The sequence below is a fragment of the Copadichromis virginalis genome, linkage group LG1, assembly GCF_057382275.1.
Source record: "Copadichromis virginalis isolate Kocher_CV1m ecotype Utaka linkage group LG1, C_Virginalis_male_GT1.1, whole genome shotgun sequence".
In the NCBI taxonomy this organism is placed as follows: Eukaryota; Metazoa; Chordata; class Actinopteri; order Cichliformes; family Cichlidae; genus Copadichromis; species Copadichromis virginalis.
In genome coordinates, this window is record NC_140618.1 from 34,008,741 (window position 1) to 34,030,773 (window position 22,033).

The window sequence follows — 22,033 nt, forward strand, 5'->3', positions numbered from 1 at the left end:
GCACAAAACTTTAGCGCCATTTAGTGCTCAGGTTTTTCTTGCACTGTTGTTCATCGACGTTGTCTGGGCTTCTTCTTCTTTTTAGTTTAATAGCGGTTGGTAAACCAGCTTAGTGGTGCATTACCGCCACCTGCTGCACTGGAGTGTGGCTCCTCCAATAAATGCCCACACCTTTTCCGGCTTTTAGGCCAATCAGCGACGCGCCCTGCGTGAACACGGGGTTTGAAATATGCAGAGACTCGGCTAAGCTAGACGAGAAAGAGAGTTCATCTGATTTTGTAAGTTTTACTCGGGTGTTTTTGTGACATTTTTTGTAGTTTGATGGGAGGCACAGTGATAAATTACTTTTTTTTTTAATTTGAAATGTTTCACTTGTGACAGTCACTTAGGTTTTAACCGAATGCTAGACGCTAACGTTGCTAAACAGCTAGTGGTAAAGCTAACTCTGCTTAAAAGAATTAGATTTATTTAACCTTACGTTAACCAGCGTTACTGTTTGTAACATAATCCACCACCCGGGCTTGAATCCAAGTTAACTTGCATTTTGAACCTTTTCCATTCTCTATCATCTAAATGATTGACCATTTTTTGTGCCTGCTAAACTCAAGGTTCTGCACTACTTCCTGTCACACACACAAGACCCATGTCAGCGGCTATGGCGAATGATACCAGTTTTGGCTGGCTTCGGCAAGCGCGTACGCTAAATTGGATACGATACAGAGAAGATTAGCATGGCCCCTGCGCAAGGATGACACGCGAATGATACCGCGTGGATGACGACGTGGAATATGGACACAAATCCCAGTAAGATGACTGTGCCGATTATCTAGTGGTTGGGTTGCTGGGTCCCCAGTTCGATTGTGTGCTGCACAAAACAAACACTGCATGTTAAAGTGGAAGCGGTGCTGGGTGTGGGAGTGATGAGTTGCACTAATCAGCTGGGGTGTCGAGTTGACTGCTTCAGTCTGATCCAACCTGAGGACACGCAATGTGCACAGGGGCCATCTGACCCAACCCTGCTCCTCTATACACATGTGTTGTATGCTTCTTTCAAGTTAAAACGCACACACACATAGAAACAACTGGCCACATAGCAAAAAGCTTACAGCTCTCTGCAGGTTGTCCCAGGCATCCTGGAGCACTTATTGCCATTGTGTGAATTCTGTCTCTTCATGTAATGACTCGTTTTGAGGTCAGACCTCAGTCCTGCTTTAATAATTCCACATTTGACTGTCTGTGTTTATTTTCCCATGTGCTGGATAATGAAATCTATGGGTTTTGTATGGAGCCACAGTCATGCAGCATTTGGCATGCACTGTAAACCCTGACAGAAGACTGTAGGGCTAGGTGATGAGACTTCATGCAGTACTACATTAAATATACTCTTTAATTTACAAATGTCATTGTTTATTAGCAGGTGTGATCACCCTAGAAAGCATTATGTAAACTTGATATCTATTTTACATAATGCTGATGATGCCATACTCTAAAAAAGTCACATTTTCAGAACAAAATCATGGTTTAATAAAGTCCGTATTAATGTCACCTGTCATATTAACTCAATTTTTTTAAATTTTTTTTATTTATTTATTTTTTTGGACAAGGCAACAGATGCTGTGGTGTAGATGTCATGGAAGGTCCTCTTCCCCCTCTCCAAGGCAGAACTTCGAGCTCCATGACCTGATGACACGAGCTCCTTCCTTCTTTAAGGTCTGTGTCTGAATGTCATCTGTTTGCTGAGCTATTGGAATGATTTTCTCTTGTTTCCAAAGGGCATGCTGTCATTTTAGTCAACTGCGTAGTTTCTTTAAATCAGTCATGTTTTATGAGAAACATGGCATCTGGTATAACATTTTAAAAAAGTATTAGCCCTGTACTCTGATTGGTTTGTCATAGATTATGTTTACCTGTTTTTTTTTTTGGCTTTATTTGCTTTTACAAATTTCTTTCATCATACGTGTCCTATGGTCAGCTGAGCTTTTTTAGTGATGCCAGTTAATACAGCTGTTCACCATGAAATGAACCAGGTAAACTCACTTTTTATTTTTTCTCACGTGGGGTTGTGACAGTGATGAGTTGCACTATTAGTCAGGCTGGTGATTGCAGTGGCACAGCCAGCCTGTCCTGACAAGCTGTGGTGACACCTCAAGGTGCACAGGGGCCATCTGAGTCATTTCCCCACCTGACAGGAAAAAAAATAGTGGCTGGCTCCTTAAGGTGTTTTCTCACTTGATTTTCTTTCTCCTTTTTTGTTTTGTTTGTTTGTTTGTTTGTTTCCTTATTTTCCCAGTCTTAAAATTGGACAGCTTATGCTTACATGGGATGACCCAAATATATTCTGCCAGCAAAAGTAGGTGGAGGAAGAAGGACCCCAAAACTGGTGAGCACAAACGGCATAAATCATACATCTTTTATAGATGTGAAATTTACAGTGGATTATCATATTTTAAAAACGTGCATGTGTTGTTATTTAACAAATGTAATCAAAAAGACAAATGGTGATTCAGTCTTGCTGCAATAAAAGTGTGTACAGTTGTGGTCACACATTTACAGAATGGGGTTGTTTTTGGCCATTTTTCAGAGAATATGAGCACCGTCACCCCTTTAAGTTTCTCTTCATATGAGCACCTATTGGAAGAAAGCTGTCCTGATTCCTGCCATAATGTCATCATGTGTTGTGTTATATGTAGTGCCGACGTAGGACAGTTTTCCAATCTCATTGTACTATTGTACTATGTTTGACTGTGCAATGACAATAAAGCGTTATCTTATCATTGGTTCTACTATTAAAGTTTTCTGTCCTTTCTCCTTTCCTCGTCTCTGCAGGCAGCTTAATATCAGAACACTGTCAGCCCTTACAGCAGCAGACACTGCAGTCACTGGTACAGCTCTTTGTGGACCTTCACTAGTTGTGCACATCACCAGTCACTGAGCTGCTGCAGAATGACCTACATTGACCCGATGTTACCCAATGCTGGAAAACAATTTCCAGTAGTGAATTCTCGAAGGATCCAAACCTCTTCCTTCTTATTTGATGATTGAAACATCAGCTTGCAGCCTCGTGCACAGGTGAAATATTATTATTATTATTATTATTATTAATATTATTATCATCATCATTTTTTAAAAAAATGTATCTCATGACTGATGAACAGGAAAACTTAAGTAGTTCTCTACTTGTTGTCTTGCTATTGTCTCATCTGTTAGGCTTTGCCAATACGTTGCTCTACAGAGGCCAGTTTTTACTTACTAAAGTGTTTTTCTTTCTGTTAGCGAGGAATCGGACAAGATTTTGCATCAGAAGAAATATCCAAAGTGGTGGGGAGCATCATGACCAGCCTTGGAAGATCTGTGTTATTGGCTTAAATTGAACATTTTCCTTCACTCTTACCACAGCAACAACCATCCAGGCAAATACTGTAATAAAATGGCACAAACTTGTATCATATTTCTCGCAGTTCTGATTTTGGGGTCATAACATCCAGCTCTCAAATAGCTGAATTAAAGCAGCAGAGGGTTCATTAATCACTTTTGCTGAAAGTGTTTTGCAGAAGTGACAGCAACTGGACTCCTAAGAACGATTACAGTTTCAGTGAATGCCTTGCATCATCAGAGGCTTCAGCTCATTTTAAATATCTGCTTGTTCTATTGTTTTGTCATCGAGCAGGGTTAGAAGCTTGTTTGCCTGGCACTATGATGTGTATGTATTATTGTAGGGTCTACCTTACAATATAAAGTGGCTTGAGGTGACTGTTGTGATTTGGTGCCAGATAAATAACTTTGAATTGAATTAATCTGTATTCAGATATTTATGTACCCAGAAAACGGAGAAAGTAACTGTATAGTTGTAACATTGAAGATTCTCTGCAACATCTGTGCAGGAAGCAAACTTGAGATGGTTGGTGTTAAACTCAACAATATCCTGCTGTTCACCCGGTTAGCTGTAACTATACTGATAATGAAATCACTGGTGTATTTTTACACCTTTAGATACTGATTTACACTGGCTCTGCAGGTTTGGTGTATCTGTAGAGTATCAGTGGTTTACACATGGATTTCTTTTGAATAAACCATAATTGCTAACAGACATATGTAATGTAGGTATTTGGCACCAGTACAGATCATCAACCAGATATGAATAGATTATAGAGAACTGGCTTCTTTATTTACACAGAATTGAAAGGGGGGGGGGTAAAGATGGGACCACATTCAGGTTGGCTCAATCTTCACTTTAAGAAAAAGGGGGGAAAAAATGAATATAAATATATAAAAAAAGATGTGCTCCTGGTATTAAATTACAAATGTGTACATCCTCTCAGTATCACATTCCTATCTGTTGTTTTTGTTTGGTTTTCAGTCAATACAGAAATATGAAATGACAACATGACCTAAATAAACTAAATTCAGACATGTGACAAGTTGCTGTTCTCCATGGTTTCCCATCTCTGCTGTATAGTAGAATTTTAACCACCAGGTGGCAGTTGAATATCAGTGATCACCTCCAGTCTGTTGCCTATAATGAGGTAACACATTTTACTGGACTAATTAGTGCCTCAAAACTGCACACACTGATAACTCCTGCGGCATCGTTTTTCATCCGTATCCTGTGGTGCACACGCCATGTAGGATTCTGTGGAAATGAACTTCACAATCGCTCTCGCACAAACGTGTTTTAACATTGTTTTAATGTAAATGTGTAAGACTGCCATTACCTCAACTGTATTGCTACACTTTAAACACTTCTAGCTTTTAAAGTAAAAAGTTTAACAATTTAAAGTGCAAAACAGATGAATTCAAATGTTTTGGGGGATACATATGTAATCAAATATATTTTGAACATACTGACCTGGTATTTGCTCAGTTTGAACACGAATGATTTTAAGTGTTTGGATGTCGCACTACATGTCATCCATTCATTTTTTAAAAAATAAATAAATAAATATTGTAACTTTGAAGCTATTGAAATGATTGGCTCAACCTTCCACTATGCTACAGTCACATTAAGAAAAACAGTGGTCAGGATTACTGAAAAAGAAAATGTATCAATTTGTGATTGAATGGGTTTAAACTGGCAGTTACATGGAATTTAATAAATCTGTTGCTGTCTGCATACACAGAATTTCACATCGGCTACTTACAAATTCCCACCACTCAAATTCCTCTTTGTGACATGGTTGCTGAAGGGCAGTGATTTAACTGCAATATTACACAGGTACTCTGCAACTTGTTTTCAGAATACAACCAGCTGGCATCCTCTATTCTATTCTACTCCTCTATTGCAAAGAGATTGCAGATTGATTGATTGATTGCAAAATCTGTATCCATAAATTAGATGGCAATTATTTGTAAACCTTCACCAATCGGAGAGTGACTGAGTCAGCCCAAGTCAGGCTGTGATTGTTTGGAAGCAGATTGCCTCCGACACGGTGATCTGTGTAATTGTCATGTATTTAAATGTGCAAGCATGGAATTCCTTGTAACTGGTCACTAATTCCAATCATTGGAATCTCCTTGCAGCCACCTCCTTCCTAGTTGCAAGGAAGTTGTCTTATATTTGCTGTAGTGTGACTGAGCCATTAGTTATGATGCCTTGAGGCCCAGGCTGCTGAGAGATCTCCTTTGATGTACTGAGCTCTTCTCCTTCACACCCGTCTTTTTCATTCCTGCTCACTCTTCATCCCTCTCTTCTTCCTCATCTACTAAGTGGATGTGGTAAATGGCTGCTATCCCTGACCCTGGCTCTGCAAGAAGTTTCTTCCTGTTAAAGTGACCATTTTTCTCCCCACTTTCACCTCATATAGGCTCATTGAATGGCTTGGGTCTGTAGAGTACAATATATAAAGTACCTTTAGATGACTATTCAGGGGAATCAGCAGTACATAAACTGAATAAGATTAAACTGGATTTTTATCATTTTAAGCAAATCAGACTAATGGGTCAGTTTATAACCCTTCTATGCCACCCACTGAGAAATCTCAAAGGACAGATATTTAGGTTGCTTTAGCCTGACAGTTGCTTTGCAAACAACGTCCACCCCAGCACCTTTCCATGCTATGCATGACTTGATTGATATCATGAATGTTGTCAAGGTCTGTTTTGTATGAGGTACGGAATTTTTACTACTCTCACTGCCAGTGAGTTTCTGTGCATGAACAGGGAGCTCTCAGAACAGAGCTGGCAAATATAAACCACTGCAGCTGAGGAACAGACAATCTGTGTTCTTACTGACAGATTTATTGTTGAGATTCACATTGCCTGTTTCACTGCATATGTATATTTAAAAATCAAAAAAAAGAATCAGTGCTTTCACACATTCCCACGGGGGTTTAAAATATAATTTTTTCCTCCTGCTATCTTGCATCACCTTTCCCTGTGACTCAGAGCGGTGATTGACAGCAGCGAGGGGAGCGATCATAGATGGCTGAATGACTAGTCTGTGGTACCAGAGGCAGGGCTTCTTTTGCTTTTAACTGTACCCACAGGGGAGTTGAGGAACATCCAGCTTCTCACAGATGTTTCCAGAGTTTTGGTTAGAGGGAGAAGTCCAAGACTTCAGAGGGAGAGGGGTACAACTCTTAAGAGATAAACAGGTTTGTGTAGCCTGAGGAGGCCATCCTGTGAGTGCGGAGGTCCGGAGGGAACTAACTCTGTCACAGTCCTCAGAGGACATTTTTACAGGATGCTTTGTAGATGTGAGATAAAAGGAAGGGATTATATTGTAAGTTGAAATCATTTTTTGCTAATGATGCCATAATCTTTTGTTCAGGCACTGATAATCTCAGATCCCAGGCTTCAGTGTGCACATAAATATGTACACATTGTTGTCACATGCTACACCAACACATGTTTATTAGTAGGAGGTAGTTTTTCCTTCCCCCTCACTGAGTCACGGTGCACTCATACTCCTTGATAATGAAAAGCCAATTAACATTTCTTGTCTGAAGTGGTTGAATGCACGAAAATGTTTGTTTAGTGCCTTAAAAGATCGTACCAATGCAGGAAGAACATTTTGTGTAATGGCTGCATTGCAGATTTTCTCATTTTTCTCATTTAAACATTTTTGGCTCATGTAGACAGCACCATAGCAACAGCAGGTTGTTAACTACCAGCCAAAAGAGACGTTTAACCCCAATGCTAACATGCTAACTGAAAAATCTTGCTTTATGAGACAGAGCTCAGGTTTTGATGTCTGAACAGGAACTATGTACAACAGGCAAACATTTACCTGAATCACAGGAGAAACTACAATAAAGCTAGCATATTCACAATTTTTCACACTGCAGTCAAAAACAAAAGAAAAACTGCCACATCATCGTGGGCGTGATTTAAAATGCTCATATTGAAATGTTTCCCTGAAAAAGTCCACCACATGCCAAGAGTTCATTGAAGTGTACGGCACAAAAGGCAGACTGAAGAAGACAAAAAACAAGCTGCTGTTACTGCAAAGCTCAACGAAATCTGAAGCTTTCTGATTTAATTAAGTTCATTTGTAGCGTTCCTCAACCGCAGACACTCAAACTGAACGTTGATATTTTTGTACATATACTTAATAGCATAATTATAAGAACACATATTTGTCTGTTAAATTTAAGGGTAAAGCTTTTCACAGTGGTCACCACAGGGTCACCACAGTGGGTAGCTTTGCATATTCAGTTTGGCAGATTTTTATCCTCACATGCCGTTATGATGGGATTTGTGTCTGCATCTTTGGAAACTACACTATAGAGTCACCTGCAAATATTACTTGATTTGAATTTGAATAATTCTGGTAACATTCAAATAAAAAAAAATAATCCAGTGGTTTAAGGATAAATTACTATTGTGAAATAAAAGAAGTCAGTGTGCATCTTATTGCAGTTCTTCATCTAATGCTAACCTCAAATTTATCAATGCCCTCTCCATGAAGAAGAAATTAAACAATGTATTTGTTCTTGTCTCATTTTAACTGAGTGTGTGCATCTTCATTTTCAGTAATGCTACCTTCTCTCCACTGTTTCACCTTGAGTATCAATTATAAAGAGGACCTTAAAGAACACCTCCAAAATGATGCCAGCAGCTTGCAACAGGAGCAACAGTTTCAATATGTGAAACTAAACCAAAGCATAAAGCCAAGACAAAGCTGCAGTGGCTTCAGGATAAGTCTGACTGTGTCTGTGAGTGGGACCCATGTAACCTCTGGGGAGAGACCTGAATACAGTGGGGCAAAAAAGTATTTAGTCAGCCACCGATTGTGCAAGTTCCCCCACTTAAAATGATGACAGAGGTCAGTAAATTGCACCAGAGGTACACTTCAACTGTGAGAGACAGAATGTGAAAAAAAAATCCATGAATCCACATGGTAGGATTTGTAAAGAATTTATTCGTAAATCAGGGTGGAAAATAAGTATTTGGTCAATAACAGAAATACAACTCAATACTTTGTAACATAACCTTTGTTGGCAATAACAGAGGTCAAACGTTTACTATAGGTCTTTACCAGGTTTGCACACACAGTAGCTGGTATTTTGGCCCATTCCTCCATGCAGATCTTCTCAAGAGCAGTGATGTTTTGGGGCTGTCGCCGAGAAACACGGACTTTCAACTCCCGCCACAGATTTTCTATGGGGTTGAGGTCTGGAAACTGGCTAGGCCACTCCAGGACTTTCAAATGCTTCTTACGGAGCCACTCCTTTGTTGCCCGGGCGGTGTGTTTTGGATCATTGTCATGTTGGAAGACCCAGCCTCGTTTCATCTTCAAAGTTCTCACTGATGGAAGGAGGTTTTGGCTCGAAATCTCACGATACATGGCCCCATTCATTCTGTCCTTAACACGGATCAGTCGTCCTGTCCCCTTGGCAGAAAAACAGCCCCATAGCATGATGTTTCCACCCCCATGCTTCACAGTAGGTATGGTGTTCTTGGGATGCAACTCAGTATTCTTCTTCCTCCAAACACGACGAGTTGAGTTTATACCAAAAAGTTCTACTTTGGTTTCATCTGACCACATGACATTCTCCCAATCCTCTGCTGTATCATCCATGTGCTCTCTGGCAAACTTCAGACGGGTCTGGACATGCACTGGCTTCAGCAGCAGAACACGTCTGGCACTGCGGGATTTGATTCCCTGCCGTTGTAGTGTGTTACTGATGGTGACCTTTGTTACTTTGGTCCCAGCTCTCTGCAGGTCATTCACCAGGTCCCCCCGTGTGGTTCTGGGATCTTTGCTCACCGTTCTCATGATCATTTTGACCCCACGGGATGAGATCTTGCATGGAGCCCCAGATCGAGGGAGATTATCAGTGGTCTTGTATGTCTTCCATTTTCTGATGATTGCTCCCACAGTTGATTTTTTCACACCAAGCTGCTTGCCTATTGTAGATTCACTCTTCCCAGTCTGGTGCAGGTCTACAATACTTTTCCTGGTGTCCTTCGAAAGCTCTTTGGTCTTGGCCATGGCGGAGTTTGGAGTCTGACTGTTTGAGGCTGTGGACAGGTGTCTTTTATACAGATGATGAGTTCAAACAGGTGCCATTCATACAGGTAACGAGTGGGGGACAGAAAAGCTTCTTACAGAAGACGTTACAGGTCTGTGAGAGCCAGAGATTTTCCTTGTTTGAGGTGATCAAATACTTATTTTCCACCCTAATTTACGAATAAATTCTTTACAAATCCTACCATGTGGATTCATGGATTTTTTTTTCACATTCTGTCTCTCACAGTTGAAGTGTACCTCTGGTGCAAATTACTGACCTCTGTCATCATTTTAAGTGGGGGAACTTGCACAATCAGTGGCTGACTAAATACTTTTTTGCCCCACTGTATGTCAGATCAGAGATGCCACCCCTCTAATCTGACAACTCTCAGCAGAACCTCACCTGAAGAATGAGGTTGCCAGGTTTGTTTAGAAGTCACTGCAATGATTGCCAAAAACAAAAACACTTCTACACAGTCTCACATTAATGGTCTGATGTAGTAAATCACATATCAGTGGGGTTTTTTTTTTTTTATATATATGGGTCATAAAAAATGGTGGATGCTCATATTAAGCATGGCTAAGGTTTCAAATGTATGGGCAAGTACAACTGTGCCTGATATGTTTACCCGAGGCACAGCTTTGGCTATGAGCACAGAAGCCCCACCCACCTGCTGTTCTTCCGTTTGTGAGGAGAAGCCAATCAAAGGAAAGTTGGCTGATAGAGAGGGGGAAGGGAGATAAAACAGCTTATTAGGATAAATTTCCACTGACATCAGAAAAGAGCAGCTAATAAGAACATCAAATATCTGTTATTTAAAACAAACAAACAGACATATCAACAACAACATGCTTTCATTATTGCCATTAAGGATTGTATCAACACAATTAAATTGTTCCGATATATTTTACAGTGGTTTTAATGACACCTGCCTGGAAAATTCAGGGGTTTTTTGGTCCAAAATCAAATTTCAATTTGCGCTTCATTGATTCATGTCTACACAGGTTTGAGGAGCTCTTTCTCACTATGGTAAATGGACTGGACTGCTTCTTACATAGCACTTTTCTACTGTACTTGAGCACTCAAGGTACTTAGAATAGAATAGAATAGAATTCAACTTTATTGTCATTGCACATGCACAGGTACAGGGCAACGAAATGCAGTTTGCATCCATCCAGAAGTGCTTTAGTGATATAGATATATTACAATATATATTAGCAATAATATAGATATGTGAGTATATTACAGAAATGGGTCTATTATGGTATGTTATAATGTACACGGTATGAAGTATGTTGTGAATATTCTATAACTATAAGTATGTACAGGCTGTAGTGAGTACAAGCTATGTACAGGATATGAACAGGATATAAATATGAAAAACTATACAGAATATGAAATAAATAACTTTACAGAATCTGGGATATACAGCTATACAGAAATGGGAACTATGCAAGTTGTAAACAGTTGTAGGATTAAAGATTATCGAATGTACAGAATGATTATTTACACAGAGCTATACATTAGTGCAGTTAAGATAAGTGAGGGTGTAGATAGTTTCTACAGAGGCTATATAAAGTGCTAGTGGTTGTGAGTGGTGGTTCAGTCCATGTTATTATTGTGTTTGAGGGTACAGTTGTCCATTGTGGGTGTGTGTATGTTCAGTCCATGAGTTTAACGTGGGTCAGATGTCAGGAGGCAGAGTTCAGGAGTCTGACAGCTGTGGGGAAGAAGCTGTTCCGGTACCTGGTGGTCTTAGTCCGGAGGCTCCTGTGGCGCCTCCCAGAGGGCAGGAGGGTGAAGAGTCCATGTGATGGGTGACTGGGGTCTTTGATGATTTTCCCAGCCCTTTTCAGACACCGCTTCCTGTAGATGTCTTTTATGGCAGGAAGTGGTGCTCCGGCGATGCGCTGGGCAGTTTTCACGACCCTCTGCAACGCCTTCCGGTCCGAGGCAGAGCAGTTCCCGTACCAGACTGTTATACAGTTGGTCAGGATGCTCTCGATGGTGCAGCAATAGAAGTTCACCAGGATGTCTGTGGACAGGTGGTTCTTCCTCAGAGTCCTCAAGAAGAAGAGGCGCTGGTGAGCCTTCTTGACCAGCTTGGAGCAGTTGGTCGTCCAGGTGAGATCCTCGGAGATGTGGACTCCCAGGAACTTGAAGCTGCTCACACGCTCCACAGCCGTCCCCTTAATGTGGATGGGTGGATGTGGGTCAGCATTCCTCCTGTAGTCCACGATGAGCTCCTTGGTCTTCTCGGTGTTAAGCAGCAGGTTGTTTCTGTCGCACCACTCAGCCAGACGATCCACCTCCTCCCTGTAGGCAGCCTCATCGTTGTCACTGATGAGGCCAATCACCGTGGTGTCATCTGCAAACTTAATGATGGTGTTGGAACCATCAGCAGGTCTGCAGTCGTGGGTGAAGAGGGAGTAGAGGAAAGGGCTCATCACACAGCCTTGTGGTACACCGGTGTTCATTGTGATGGTAGATGAGCAGCGGTTATCCAGCCGGACATGTTGGGGGCGGTTGGTCAGGAAGTCCAGTAACCATTTGCAGATGAGGGAACTGATACCCAGGTCTGTCAGTTTCCTGATGAGTTGTGAGGGGTGGATTGTATTGAATGCTGAACTGAAGTCTATAAACAGCATTCTGGCGTAGGTGTTGTTGTTGTCCAGGTGTGAGAGGACAGAGTGCATTGCGATGGAGACTGCATCCTCTGTGCTCCTGTTCCGGCGGTATGCGAATTGGTGGGGGTCCAGGGTGGGGGGGGGAGACAGGATTTGAAGTGTGCTAGGACCAGTCGCTCTAAGCACTTAGTGATGATGGGGGTGAGTGCTACTGGGCGGTAATCATTGAGGCAAGATTAATATGACATGTCTCATTCAGCAAAGCACTTTTTTTTTTTTTTTTTTTTTTTCTCTCAATGTCTCAGTGCTTTCTAACACACCCACTCTGATAAAAGCATTGGGAGCAACTCAAGTTTCAGGATTTTGCCCAAGGATGCAGACACTTTGGGATGCAGACCTGAGGAGCCAGTGTCACGGAACGCTGTGCGGCAGGCAGGAGTAGGACCCAAAATGCAGGACTCGCAGGCACGAGGGAATGAACTCAAAACTCAGCTTTATTTGCTGGCAGAACAAATATACAACTTAAACTAATACTGGGAACTTGGAAAACTCACAGAGACACACACAGGGAGATCCACACAGCAAGAGGGACGACGTCACACTGAACAGAGGGAGACGCAGACAGAAATACACAGAGGGCTAACGAGGGAAGTGGGAACACACGGGGAACACAGGTGACACTGATAATCATAACGAGACAGGGCGGGGTGAACTGAACACTGACGGGAGAGGTGAAACAGGAAGTACAGGAGGAGAGAGAGCACGAGTAGAACACCAACGTAACAGGCAGGGGAGACATGGAATAAACACGAAAGGGGACGAGGGCTCATAAATACATAGAGGGCACACAGGGGGAAGAGAGAGCACGGGGAGAACTCAGACATAATGGGCAGGGGAAGCATGGAATAAAATACAAACATACAAGGAAACTAAGAACGCTGGGCCAACATGGCCCAGGACCATGACAGTACCCCCCCCTCAAGGGCTGGCTCCAGACAGCCCAAACACAGAAAAACAAAACCAAACAGAAAACAACCCAGGGCGGGCGGCGGGGGCCCAGGACGGAGGGCCCGGAACAGAAAACAAAAGAGCACAGCAAACACCGGAGCCCAAGAAAATAACTCAAACACAGAGCAGTTCAGGAGGCCGGCCGTGCGCAAGGCAACGGCGGCGACGCGGAAACAGTTCAGGAGGCCGGCCGTGCGCGAGGCAACGGCGGCGACGCGGAAACAGTTCAGGAGGCCGGCCGTGCGCGAGGCAACGGCGGCGACGAAGGAGACGACGGAGCAGTTCAGGAGGCCGACCGCGCGGGAGGCGGCGGCGACGACGACAGCGCTGGTCCGGGGGCCGACCGTGCGGAAGGCGACGGCGGCCACCCAGGCGAAGGCGGTGCAGTTCAGGGGGCCGGCCGCGCGGAAGGCAGCGGCGGCGGCTCTCCAGTGTCAGGCGTACCGGCCGAGGCCCGGTGGGCACAGGACCAGTCGAGACGGGACCAGGCGAAGCACAGGCCGAGGCTGCAGCAGACGAAGACTCTGAGGAGGCTGGGCCGGGCGAGGTTGCAGAGGCTGGGCCGGGCGAGGTTGCAGAGGCTGGGCCGGGCGAGGTTGCAGAGGCTGGGCCGGGCGAGGTTGCAGAGGCTGGGCCGGGCGAGGTTGCAGAGGCTGGGCCGGGCGAGGTTGCAGAGGCTGGCCCAGGCGTTGACGAGGCGGTCGCAGATGGCGGCTGGACAGGCTCCTCGGGCCCTCCAGCTGATGCGGCGTGAGGCTGAACGGGCCCCTCGGACCCTCCAGCGGAGGCGTGAGGCTGAACGGGCCCCTCGGACCCTCCAGCGGAGGCGTGAGGCTGAACGGGCCCCTCGGACCCTCCAGCGGAGGCGTGAGGCTGAACGGGCCCCTCGGACCCTCCAGCGGAGACGAGGAGGTGCTGGCCGGGCTCACTGGAACCCCCAGCGGACGAGGTAGATGGCGGCGTGGGAGCCACGGAGTCCTGGATGAGCTCATCCGAGCTTCCAGCAGGAGCCGATGTAGAGCCAGAGAGGATTGGGATCCCGGGCTCAATGTTAAGCTGGCTAGAAAACTGCACTGCTACGGGGAACTGGGCCAAAGGTTCAGGTGCGAGCTGAGCTGCTGGACACACGGGGACCTGAGCTGCTGGACACACGGGGACCTGAGCTGCTGGACACACGGGGACCTGAGCTGCTGGACACACGGGGACCTGAGCTGCTGGACACACGGGGACCTGAGCTGCTAACGGTGGAGAAGTAAATGACTGCACAGGGGACTGAACTGATGTCTGTAGTAACGGTGGTGGTGAGAGTGGAGTAGGTGGTGGAGTTAATGACTTCACAGGGGAATGAACTAGAGGTAGTGACGGTTGTGGTGCCGGTGGTTGAGTGGGTGACTGTGCTAAAGGAGGCTGCACTGGGGACAGCAGGGCTGCAGGAGACTGCACTGGGGACACTGGAGACTGCACTGGGGACACTGGAGACTGCACTGGGGACACTGGAGACTGCAGTGATGGTTGTAGTGGAGGTGTAACGGGTGAAGGAGTGGCTGAAGTGGCTGTGGGTCGGACGGCTAGTGGCTCAGCTACAGGGTATGGTAACGGCAGGGCTATGGGTTGAATGACTGACTGAGTAGCAGCCTGAGTGGCTGGGTGTAGTGACGGTTGTGGTGGAAGAGAAACAGGTGGTAGTGTGGATGATGGAGCTAAGGGCGACTGAGTGGCAGACCGAACTGATGACTGAAGCGATGGTAGAGGTGAAAATGGAGCTTGTGGTGGAGTTAATGGCTGAGCTAGCGGGGACACAGGAGACTGAGCTGCGGGTGGCGGCGAGGGAGCTAACTGAGCTGCGGGTGGCGGCGAGGGAGCTAACTGAGCTGCGGGTGGCGGCGAGGGAGCTAACTGAGCTGCGGGTGGCGGCGAGGGAGCTAACTGAGCTGCGGGTGGCGGCGAGGGAGCTAACTGAGCTGCGGGTGGCGGCGAGGGAGCTAACTGAGCTGCGGGTGGCGGCGAGGGAGCCGACGGAGCTTCTGGCAGCACAGAAGGTGAATTAGAAGGCCGAATGTCCGGCTGTGGGGTGGCGCGTCGGCGGCGTGAATGCCGTTTCTTTTTTGATGATGGCTCTGACGGGCCGAGCGGCTCCACATCCGGCCCTTCAGGCAGGTGGGTAGTAGCAGCTGGGGGATGAAGGTGAAGCTCGTTGCGGATTAAATCCTGTTCGAGTGGGTGGAGCGCACTGAGTAGCCAGGGAAGACCAGAGATTAAACGCTGTAGTTTGGTTTCCACAGCACGGCGAAATTCCTTTCCCTCATGTTCGAGCCACAGATGCAGGAGTCTTTCCACGGAGTAGATTATGTCCAGACGCAGTTCTTCTGGTGGGTTGAGTGCTGCTGGGTCCATATCTGGTGACGTCGTACTGTCACGGAACGCTGTGCGGCAGGCAGGAGTAGGACCCAAAATGCAGGACTCGCAGGCACGAGGGAATGAACTCAAAACTCAGCTTTATTTGCTGGCAGAACAAATATACAACTTAAACTAATACTGGGAACTTGGAAAACTCACAGAGACACACACAGGGAGATCCACACAGCAAGAGGGACGACGTCACACTGAACAGAGGGAGATGCAGACAGAAATACACAGAGGGCTAACGAGGGAAGTGGGAACACACGGGGAACACAGGTGACACTGATAATCATAACGAGACAGGGCGGGGTGAACTGAACACTGACGGGAGAGGTGAAACAGGAAGTACAGGAGGAGAGAGAGCACGAGTAGAACACCAACGTAACAGGCAGGGGAGACATGGAATAAACACGAAAGGGGACGAGGGCTCATAAATACATAGAGGGCACACAGGGGGAAGAGAGAGCACGGGGAGAACTCAGACATAATGGGCAGGGGAAGCATGGAATAAAATACAAACATACAAGGAAACTAAGAACGCTGGGCCAACATGGCCCAGGACCATGACAGCCAGGGATGAAACCACCATGCGTCTGATTAGTAGATGACCTGCTCTACCCCCTGAACCACAGCCACCCTGCTATGGTAAAATGAATAGGGATTTTTCAGCTGGAGCCTTCACAGAGACCCTGTAAGTGACAGTAAAGTAGCCGTTGAAGAGTTGTGTAATCTAAAATACTTGTTAATTAAGAGTTCATTACACTGCTGTTTGCATCAACAGCATGTTTGCGTTATCAGTTATTCAAAGGTGGAGATTTTCCATTAAAGCCTGAACACACCAGCAGGCCCCCCACCCCTCTGTATCACACTTGTTCAGTGTATTTGATAACAGTTTCAAAATTCAATTTGCAGCCAATCCATTTTTAAGCTATGCTGCTGCCTCGTGTAACGCTGCGGCTTCTGATAAGGTGGTTTTTCAGATACCTGGAAGGTTCTTAGTAAAGTGTATATCCTCGAGCATTTCTCCATATACATGGAAATATCTAAATAATACAGACAGCAACAGATTGAAATGCTAATGTGGTTGCATGTTTTCCTGTGTGCTTTATTTGTATCTGCTCAGCAACAATGACACGCAAAAAAAGAATGCAGCACATGTACTTAATTGGAAACTTCTTTTTGTACTCACAGAAACGTGTGACATGTGCAGATGAGTCATTGCTTTGCATTTTTTCTTTATCTTCCCACATTGGTAGTTTATTCTTTTCGGTAATTGAAAAACAGAGCGGGATATTATTTTGGGACCCACATGTACAGGGCAAGACCACAGGCTGGATACTTTTTTATCTGAATATGAAGCATCAAAAGCCTAAGTGGAAAGTGGTAAAAAAAATGTTAATAATAATTAGGAACAGCTAACGCCTTCAGCTCAAGTTCTGCTGGTTTAATAAAAGCAGCATGCAGCAGATTTGTATTAAGCACCGTGCCGGTGTAGCTGCTCTAAAAACCACAAGGGAGCACACAAATGAATAGCGTGTTTGTTTATACCACCTCAGGAAAATGCAACTAAAATAGGCTGATATTTAGCAGGCTGTGTTCTGCCATGATTCCTGCTCACAGACACGCCATTTATTTTCATAAAGCTTATGCCTTTTGGCAAACTAAAACCATGAGAGCATGCTCTGAGATCATAAAGAGGCTTTCAGAAACACTGCAGCATGTCGCTGCCTGGGAACCGTGTCGTGTCGGTTGTAGTTTTATGGCGAGATCTGCTAAAAGAAAGCTTGTGCACACATGACTTTCTGTGAATCACGTGCCGTGGTGAAGGCAGACAGGTGATGGGGGAGTTTGGAGGAGTTACATGTTTGCTGCCAGAAAAGGATTTCTTCTTCTTTTTTTTAAACAAATGTGTTCCAGCATAGATGCACTGAAAAATGTGTAGTGTAAACAGAGTATGGAGGCAAATTTATACACACTCAAAGTGAACAGGTAGATTAAAACAGCAGGGCGGACATGGAGAAGACACACGGCTGAGATTTCTTACAGGTATAAGGATGTCTGTTTATAAACTGACTAGTCCATAGCTCAGCAGAGAGGATGATGAGACAAAGGAGTTTAGAAATCTGTAAAATCTACACCTATCAAATGCAGGTAGCGGTTTGTTGAGATGGCCAGCTCCAGATAAGTTTTTATCTTATCTGTTTTTAGGCCAGAGATGTGAAGCAGTAACAGCAAGTGGGCAGTTGAGGGAGCCTGGGAAACTCGAGTATTCCCAGGAAATTCTGAATTTGAGAGCAGCCAAATTGAAAGGAACTGACTGAAAGTATCTTAAATGGCACAAGAGGTGGGAATCGACCCAGAAGTGAAGAAATACTGGGACACAGTATTTTCTAGCACTCAATGCTTTCTGTACCTCTTAATGAGATTTCGAAGCTAATCTGGTTCACACTCAAGCAAACTGGTCCAGTTCTCTCAGGTTTAATGGTTGTCTTTTTGTATTGTTTTTTAATAGATGTTCCAGTGAACTAAGATCAGGAGTTTTCAAATCCTGCCTTGACTGCTTTTATATGCACAGCTGGAGCAAGGCGTAGTTATTAATTGTTTCTGGTACAACTGTTCACGGTGCAGCAGCAGCAGCTCCGACTGCTAACTTGTCGGTTAATTTGACACATTTTGCCGCAGTTATTTATCTATTTTTATTTTGCTTTCTAAACTTTTCAGCTGCACGAGCGTGCAGCGAAAGGACAGCGCCCAGTTGTGTTAAGAGATTTGATTGGGCAATCCAGTGCTAGTTGTGAAAATGAACCAATGGGCTGCTGTCAGTGCTTGTAGGGCCGGTGGGGCCTGCTTGTGAGCAATTTCAAACTGAATTTCTATCATGACCGTGGCTGACCTTCAGTACCTTTACGGCCCACCAGGGGGCCCTGTCCGACACTTAGTGAGTCAGTGATCTACAGTATTAAAACACGCATTACCTGCATCCTTTTGTCCCTAACAGCACTGATGAACCCTATGATTTTGTGTGGCTGACTGCAGTTCTTTGCAGTGTTTTGGTTCCCGTCACATTTTTGACTCCCTAAAAGCACTTGCACTTTTGTTTTTTCACTATTTATGTTATATTTGTTTCTATTTATTCAACTTCTGTTTTGTTTTGTTTTGTTTTTTTAAAATCAGTTTCCCTTTTGTTTTGTGTGTTTTTGCAGCATTTCTCTCTTTGCTGGTGTTTTGCATTTGACCTCTCGGGGTTACTGTAGTGAACACTCATGTGGCATGGTGAAAAAGAAAAGAAAGTTTAACCTTGAATTTAGTGGAACTTCTTGGCAGCGTTAACCTCCATCTGGCGTTTCATGCAGCTGCTCGTGAGTCTTGCACAATAATGAAAAGCGTTTTTGGAGCATTCCTCTGTTTCACATGGTTTCATTGATCAATATTACTGGGAGAGTCTTGAATGACCAGCACTTGTCAGGTGATGTCCCAGCATCTCAACTGGGTTAAGATCAGGACCTAGAAAAGTAGGAGCACAATGATTTTCTTTATGCTGTCCTTTCAGTAACACTATTCTCAATTTTTCCTATGGTGGCTACAAGAACAAAGATTTAGGCAGTTTGAGGAGATTTCTGTAGGTGTGTTGCTGTTGGATTCATCAACTCTTTTATTGATTTCCAAAGAGCCACAAATTGCATTTGTAACCTTTACTAGCTTCGAGACCTAGCTCACTGTGGCTTGTCTTTCTTGAGCAGAGCTGACTTTGTCAGTAACCTGACTTTGTAGGATTTTATTTATAGACACATCTCTACAAACCAGCGAACAAACCAGAGAATAAATAATATATAAGAGTAGCTTAAACAGCAGTCATTAGAGTAAAGGTTTTTTACATCCTGTGAGTGTTTACTAAGTGTGTTTAAAGGAACAATAAGGAACAGAGCTCAGACCTTTATGTGTCACTCCAGACTTCCTTGATAAACTTTATTGTGTCTGGCACAGATTAGAGGGAATCTTTGTCAGATGCACAAAGAAACCCTACAAATTAACTGAGTTTCCGTCATAGAGGTGCTTTGTTTTTTTCTTTTAAAAGCATTTTTCCCCTTCTGTGAGCAAATCTGATGCGCTTTACCAGAAATGCTGAAGTTTTGTTTCATTTGTATAAAAGACATTTTCCCAGAAGCATTGTGACTTGTCACCAAGCATTGTAGTAAACTTCTTTTGCACTGTTCACTTTCAAAGTTGGGTGTTACTGAGTGACTTTGATTCAGAACGCAGCTCATGATGCTGCACAGCTTGATCTTGGAGTTCAGTTTGTATCTATTTCAAATTTTCTTTGCAGTCCTCTACCATTCAGACTACCCCTGATTCAGTCTGGGGTGAGATTGCTTTACTCCAAGTAAAGTGGTGAAGATCCTCCAGTAACCTACAGGAAATGACCTAACAATGTTAGGTAACAGGAACATAAGGAGATGGAGATGCCCTTATGCTCTTTATCTTGACCACACTTGCCAAGTGTTTTTTTCTATTCTGATTCCCTTGCTCATGTTCAGCGTAGCACACACAACAAGCTGCTTTCACTATTTATCTAAAGGCGATAGAATTTCTCTTGTTTTACAGCATCAATGGTTTACTCTGCATGATTGAAAATAAAGGGTTTTTTAAATTCAGCTCATTTGTAGGAAGAACAATGGATTGTTGCGGTGAGGTAAAGATGGCAACAGTTTTTGGTTATACCTGTATCTATCACAGAAATCCACATAAGGAGGAGAAGCAGTCAGTGAAACCGCTCAGCGACGTCGCTGGAGATTTGAATGTTGTATAGATGTAAGCTTCAGTCAGATCCGGGCTGACATTAACCTTCCCGGCTGTCCCCTTTCCCGCTCAGAGGTCTGTCCGTGATGGATGACCTCTCCTTCACACACAACGCACGGATTTCTCACAGCTCATGCCCATTAAGAGCATATCCTTATAACAGGATTAAGGGGCCAGTAATGGAAACTCAGGGTCCCGTAATCTCCTCCTTGATACGTTTTGCTCTGATCAATCTTTGTTTGGGTGCCTGGGAGGTAGTTGAGAAATGTCATTGGCTGCAGTTTGAGAGGTGAGGGCGTGTGAAAGCGTGTGGTTGTGGATATTCAGTGTCACATGTCAGATTCATTTGTCTAACTTGTTGGGCGTGGATTCATATTGTGCTCTGGCTTGGGGTGTCGAGAGGAGTCATTAGTTATTATCTGTGAAGGGTGTTGCATCCATGATTTATTCGGTGCCGCAGCAGAGATTGTGCAGGTGCATTATGCCATCATTATAGCTTCAAGCGTGACCCAAATTTCCTCTGCCCCTCTCGCTTTGCCCTCCTCTCCTCCTTCTTGTGCCCCCACCCTCCTTCAGTGGTGCCTTCTGAATCCAGATGGGGAGCAGACTGTGACTGCAGCTTGTTATGAGCCGCGCTGTGAGACCAGACCAGGCGGAGGGAAGGCAAGACAGAACAAGAGAGGAGTAACTGGGAGAAAAGCAAGTGGATCTGCACAGCACCAAATCTCAGAACATGCATGAGTCCAATATTGTTTACTGCTGTGAATGTAAGGAAACAGCAGAATTTTAACAAATCACACTGGAACAGTTTAGCAGACACATAATATGTACAGCTGTATGTACACACACAAAGACACACACAGTTGCTGCACATTATATGAATCTTCTGTTACACCAGGAGCTTTGTGACTTAGTGTGTGGCATGCAGGCAACAGAAGATGAGCACATTGTGGTTATAAAGGGATGGGCATGGTCAGCAACAATATTCAGGCAGGCTTTGTCATTTAAATGATGCTGAGTCAGTACTAAGTGGCCTAAGTTTTCCCCACACTATTACAGCATCACCAGCCCAACCCTACTGTCTGAATGTCACAGGAGAAATGGAGACACATCAGACCAGAAAACAATTTTCCAGTCTCTTATTGTCTGATTTTGGTGAGCCCACGCAAATTGTAGACTCAGTTCTTAGGTGACAGAAGTGGCATCTGGTTAAGTCCATTTGTTGGGCAGGGGTAGTCATTTGCCACATTAGCCCGTCTGCTTCGATGTTTGATGTGTTGAGCACACTTACTGGACAGTTTTTCTTTTTCAGACCGTTCTCTGAAAACCCCGGGGATGGCTTAGTGGGGAAATCCCAGTAGATCAGCAATCTCTGAAATACTCAAACCAGTCCATTTGGCTGCTCCCTTACTCACAAGGAGTGATTCACAGTCAGTCTGCATGATTGATTTGTCAGAGTTTTACACAGAATACCATTCCTGTCACAATCCTGAAGGATTTGTACCTCTTCCTAAGATTGAGCTGGGGATCTTTAAGAGGTACATGTGTAAACCACTATGCTACAGAGCCACTGGAAACAACCGTGCAACACTCAAAGTCTCTGAAATCACCCTTTCTCCCCATTTTGATGCTGGTTTTGAACCTCAGCAGGTGTCCTTGACCACGTGTAATGTAATTTGTTTTAAAAAAAAAGACAGTTCAACAACAACAAAATGCCAGAACAATGAAGCTATATCAAAGACGCTATAA

General features: G+C 44.4%; 1 protein-coding gene, 1 long non-coding RNA gene, 2 other non-coding genes and 1 pseudogene across 4 annotated transcripts; 4 read left to right on the plus strand and 1 right to left on the minus strand.

Annotated features, from left to right (window-relative positions):
- The first annotated feature begins 197 nt into the window (after positions 1–197).
- Positions 198–3,448, plus strand: LOC146719113 (uncharacterized). Its single transcript, XR_014920983.1, has 6 exons — positions 198–278; positions 609–804; positions 1,605–1,710; positions 2,291–2,380; positions 2,827–3,069; positions 3,274–3,448. It is a non-coding gene; the product is annotated as an uncharacterized LOC146719113 (long non-coding RNA).
- LOC146719114 (U6 spliceosomal RNA) lies at positions 678–775 on the plus strand (annotated as a pseudogene).
- LOC146719115 (small nucleolar RNA SNORD67) lies at positions 911–1,015 on the plus strand. Its single transcript, XR_014921783.1, has one exon. It is a non-coding gene; the product is annotated as a small nucleolar RNA SNORD67 (small nucleolar RNA).
- Positions 2,062–2,175, plus strand: LOC146719116 (small nucleolar RNA SNORD67). Its single transcript, XR_014921644.1, has one exon. It is a non-coding gene; the product is annotated as a small nucleolar RNA SNORD67 (small nucleolar RNA).
- A 3,018-nt stretch (positions 3,449–6,466) lies between the features above and the next one.
- LOC146719117 (uncharacterized) lies at positions 6,467–15,489 on the minus strand. The gene is made up of 5 exons (XM_085459393.1): positions 15,105–15,489; positions 14,925–15,048; positions 14,318–14,893; positions 13,736–14,269; positions 6,467–6,550 (listed from the first exon to the last, which is right to left on the minus strand). The coding sequence occupies exons 1-5, from the start codon at positions 15,479–15,481 to the stop codon at positions 6,467–6,469; spliced, it is 1,695 nt and encodes a 564-aa protein (XP_085315519.1). The 5' UTR covers positions 15,482–15,489.
- Positions 15,490–22,033: the final 6,544 nt, after the last annotated feature.

Bases quoted from the DNA above. Each gene is read 5' to 3' on its own strand.
- LOC146719117 (XM_085459393.1), bottom strand. From the start codon at position 15,481: ATGGACCCAGCAGCACTCAACCCACCAGAAGAACTGCGTCTGGACATA. The intron at 15,049-15,104 runs GTCGGCTCCCTC...CGCCACCCGCAG, and splicing joins TCTGTGCTGCCAGAAGCTCC to CTCAGTTAGCTCCCTCGCCG. The intron at 14,894-14,924 runs GTTAGCTCCCTC...CCCGCAGCTCAG, and splicing joins TCGCCGCCACCCGCAGCTCA to TCTCCTGTGTCCCCGCTAGC.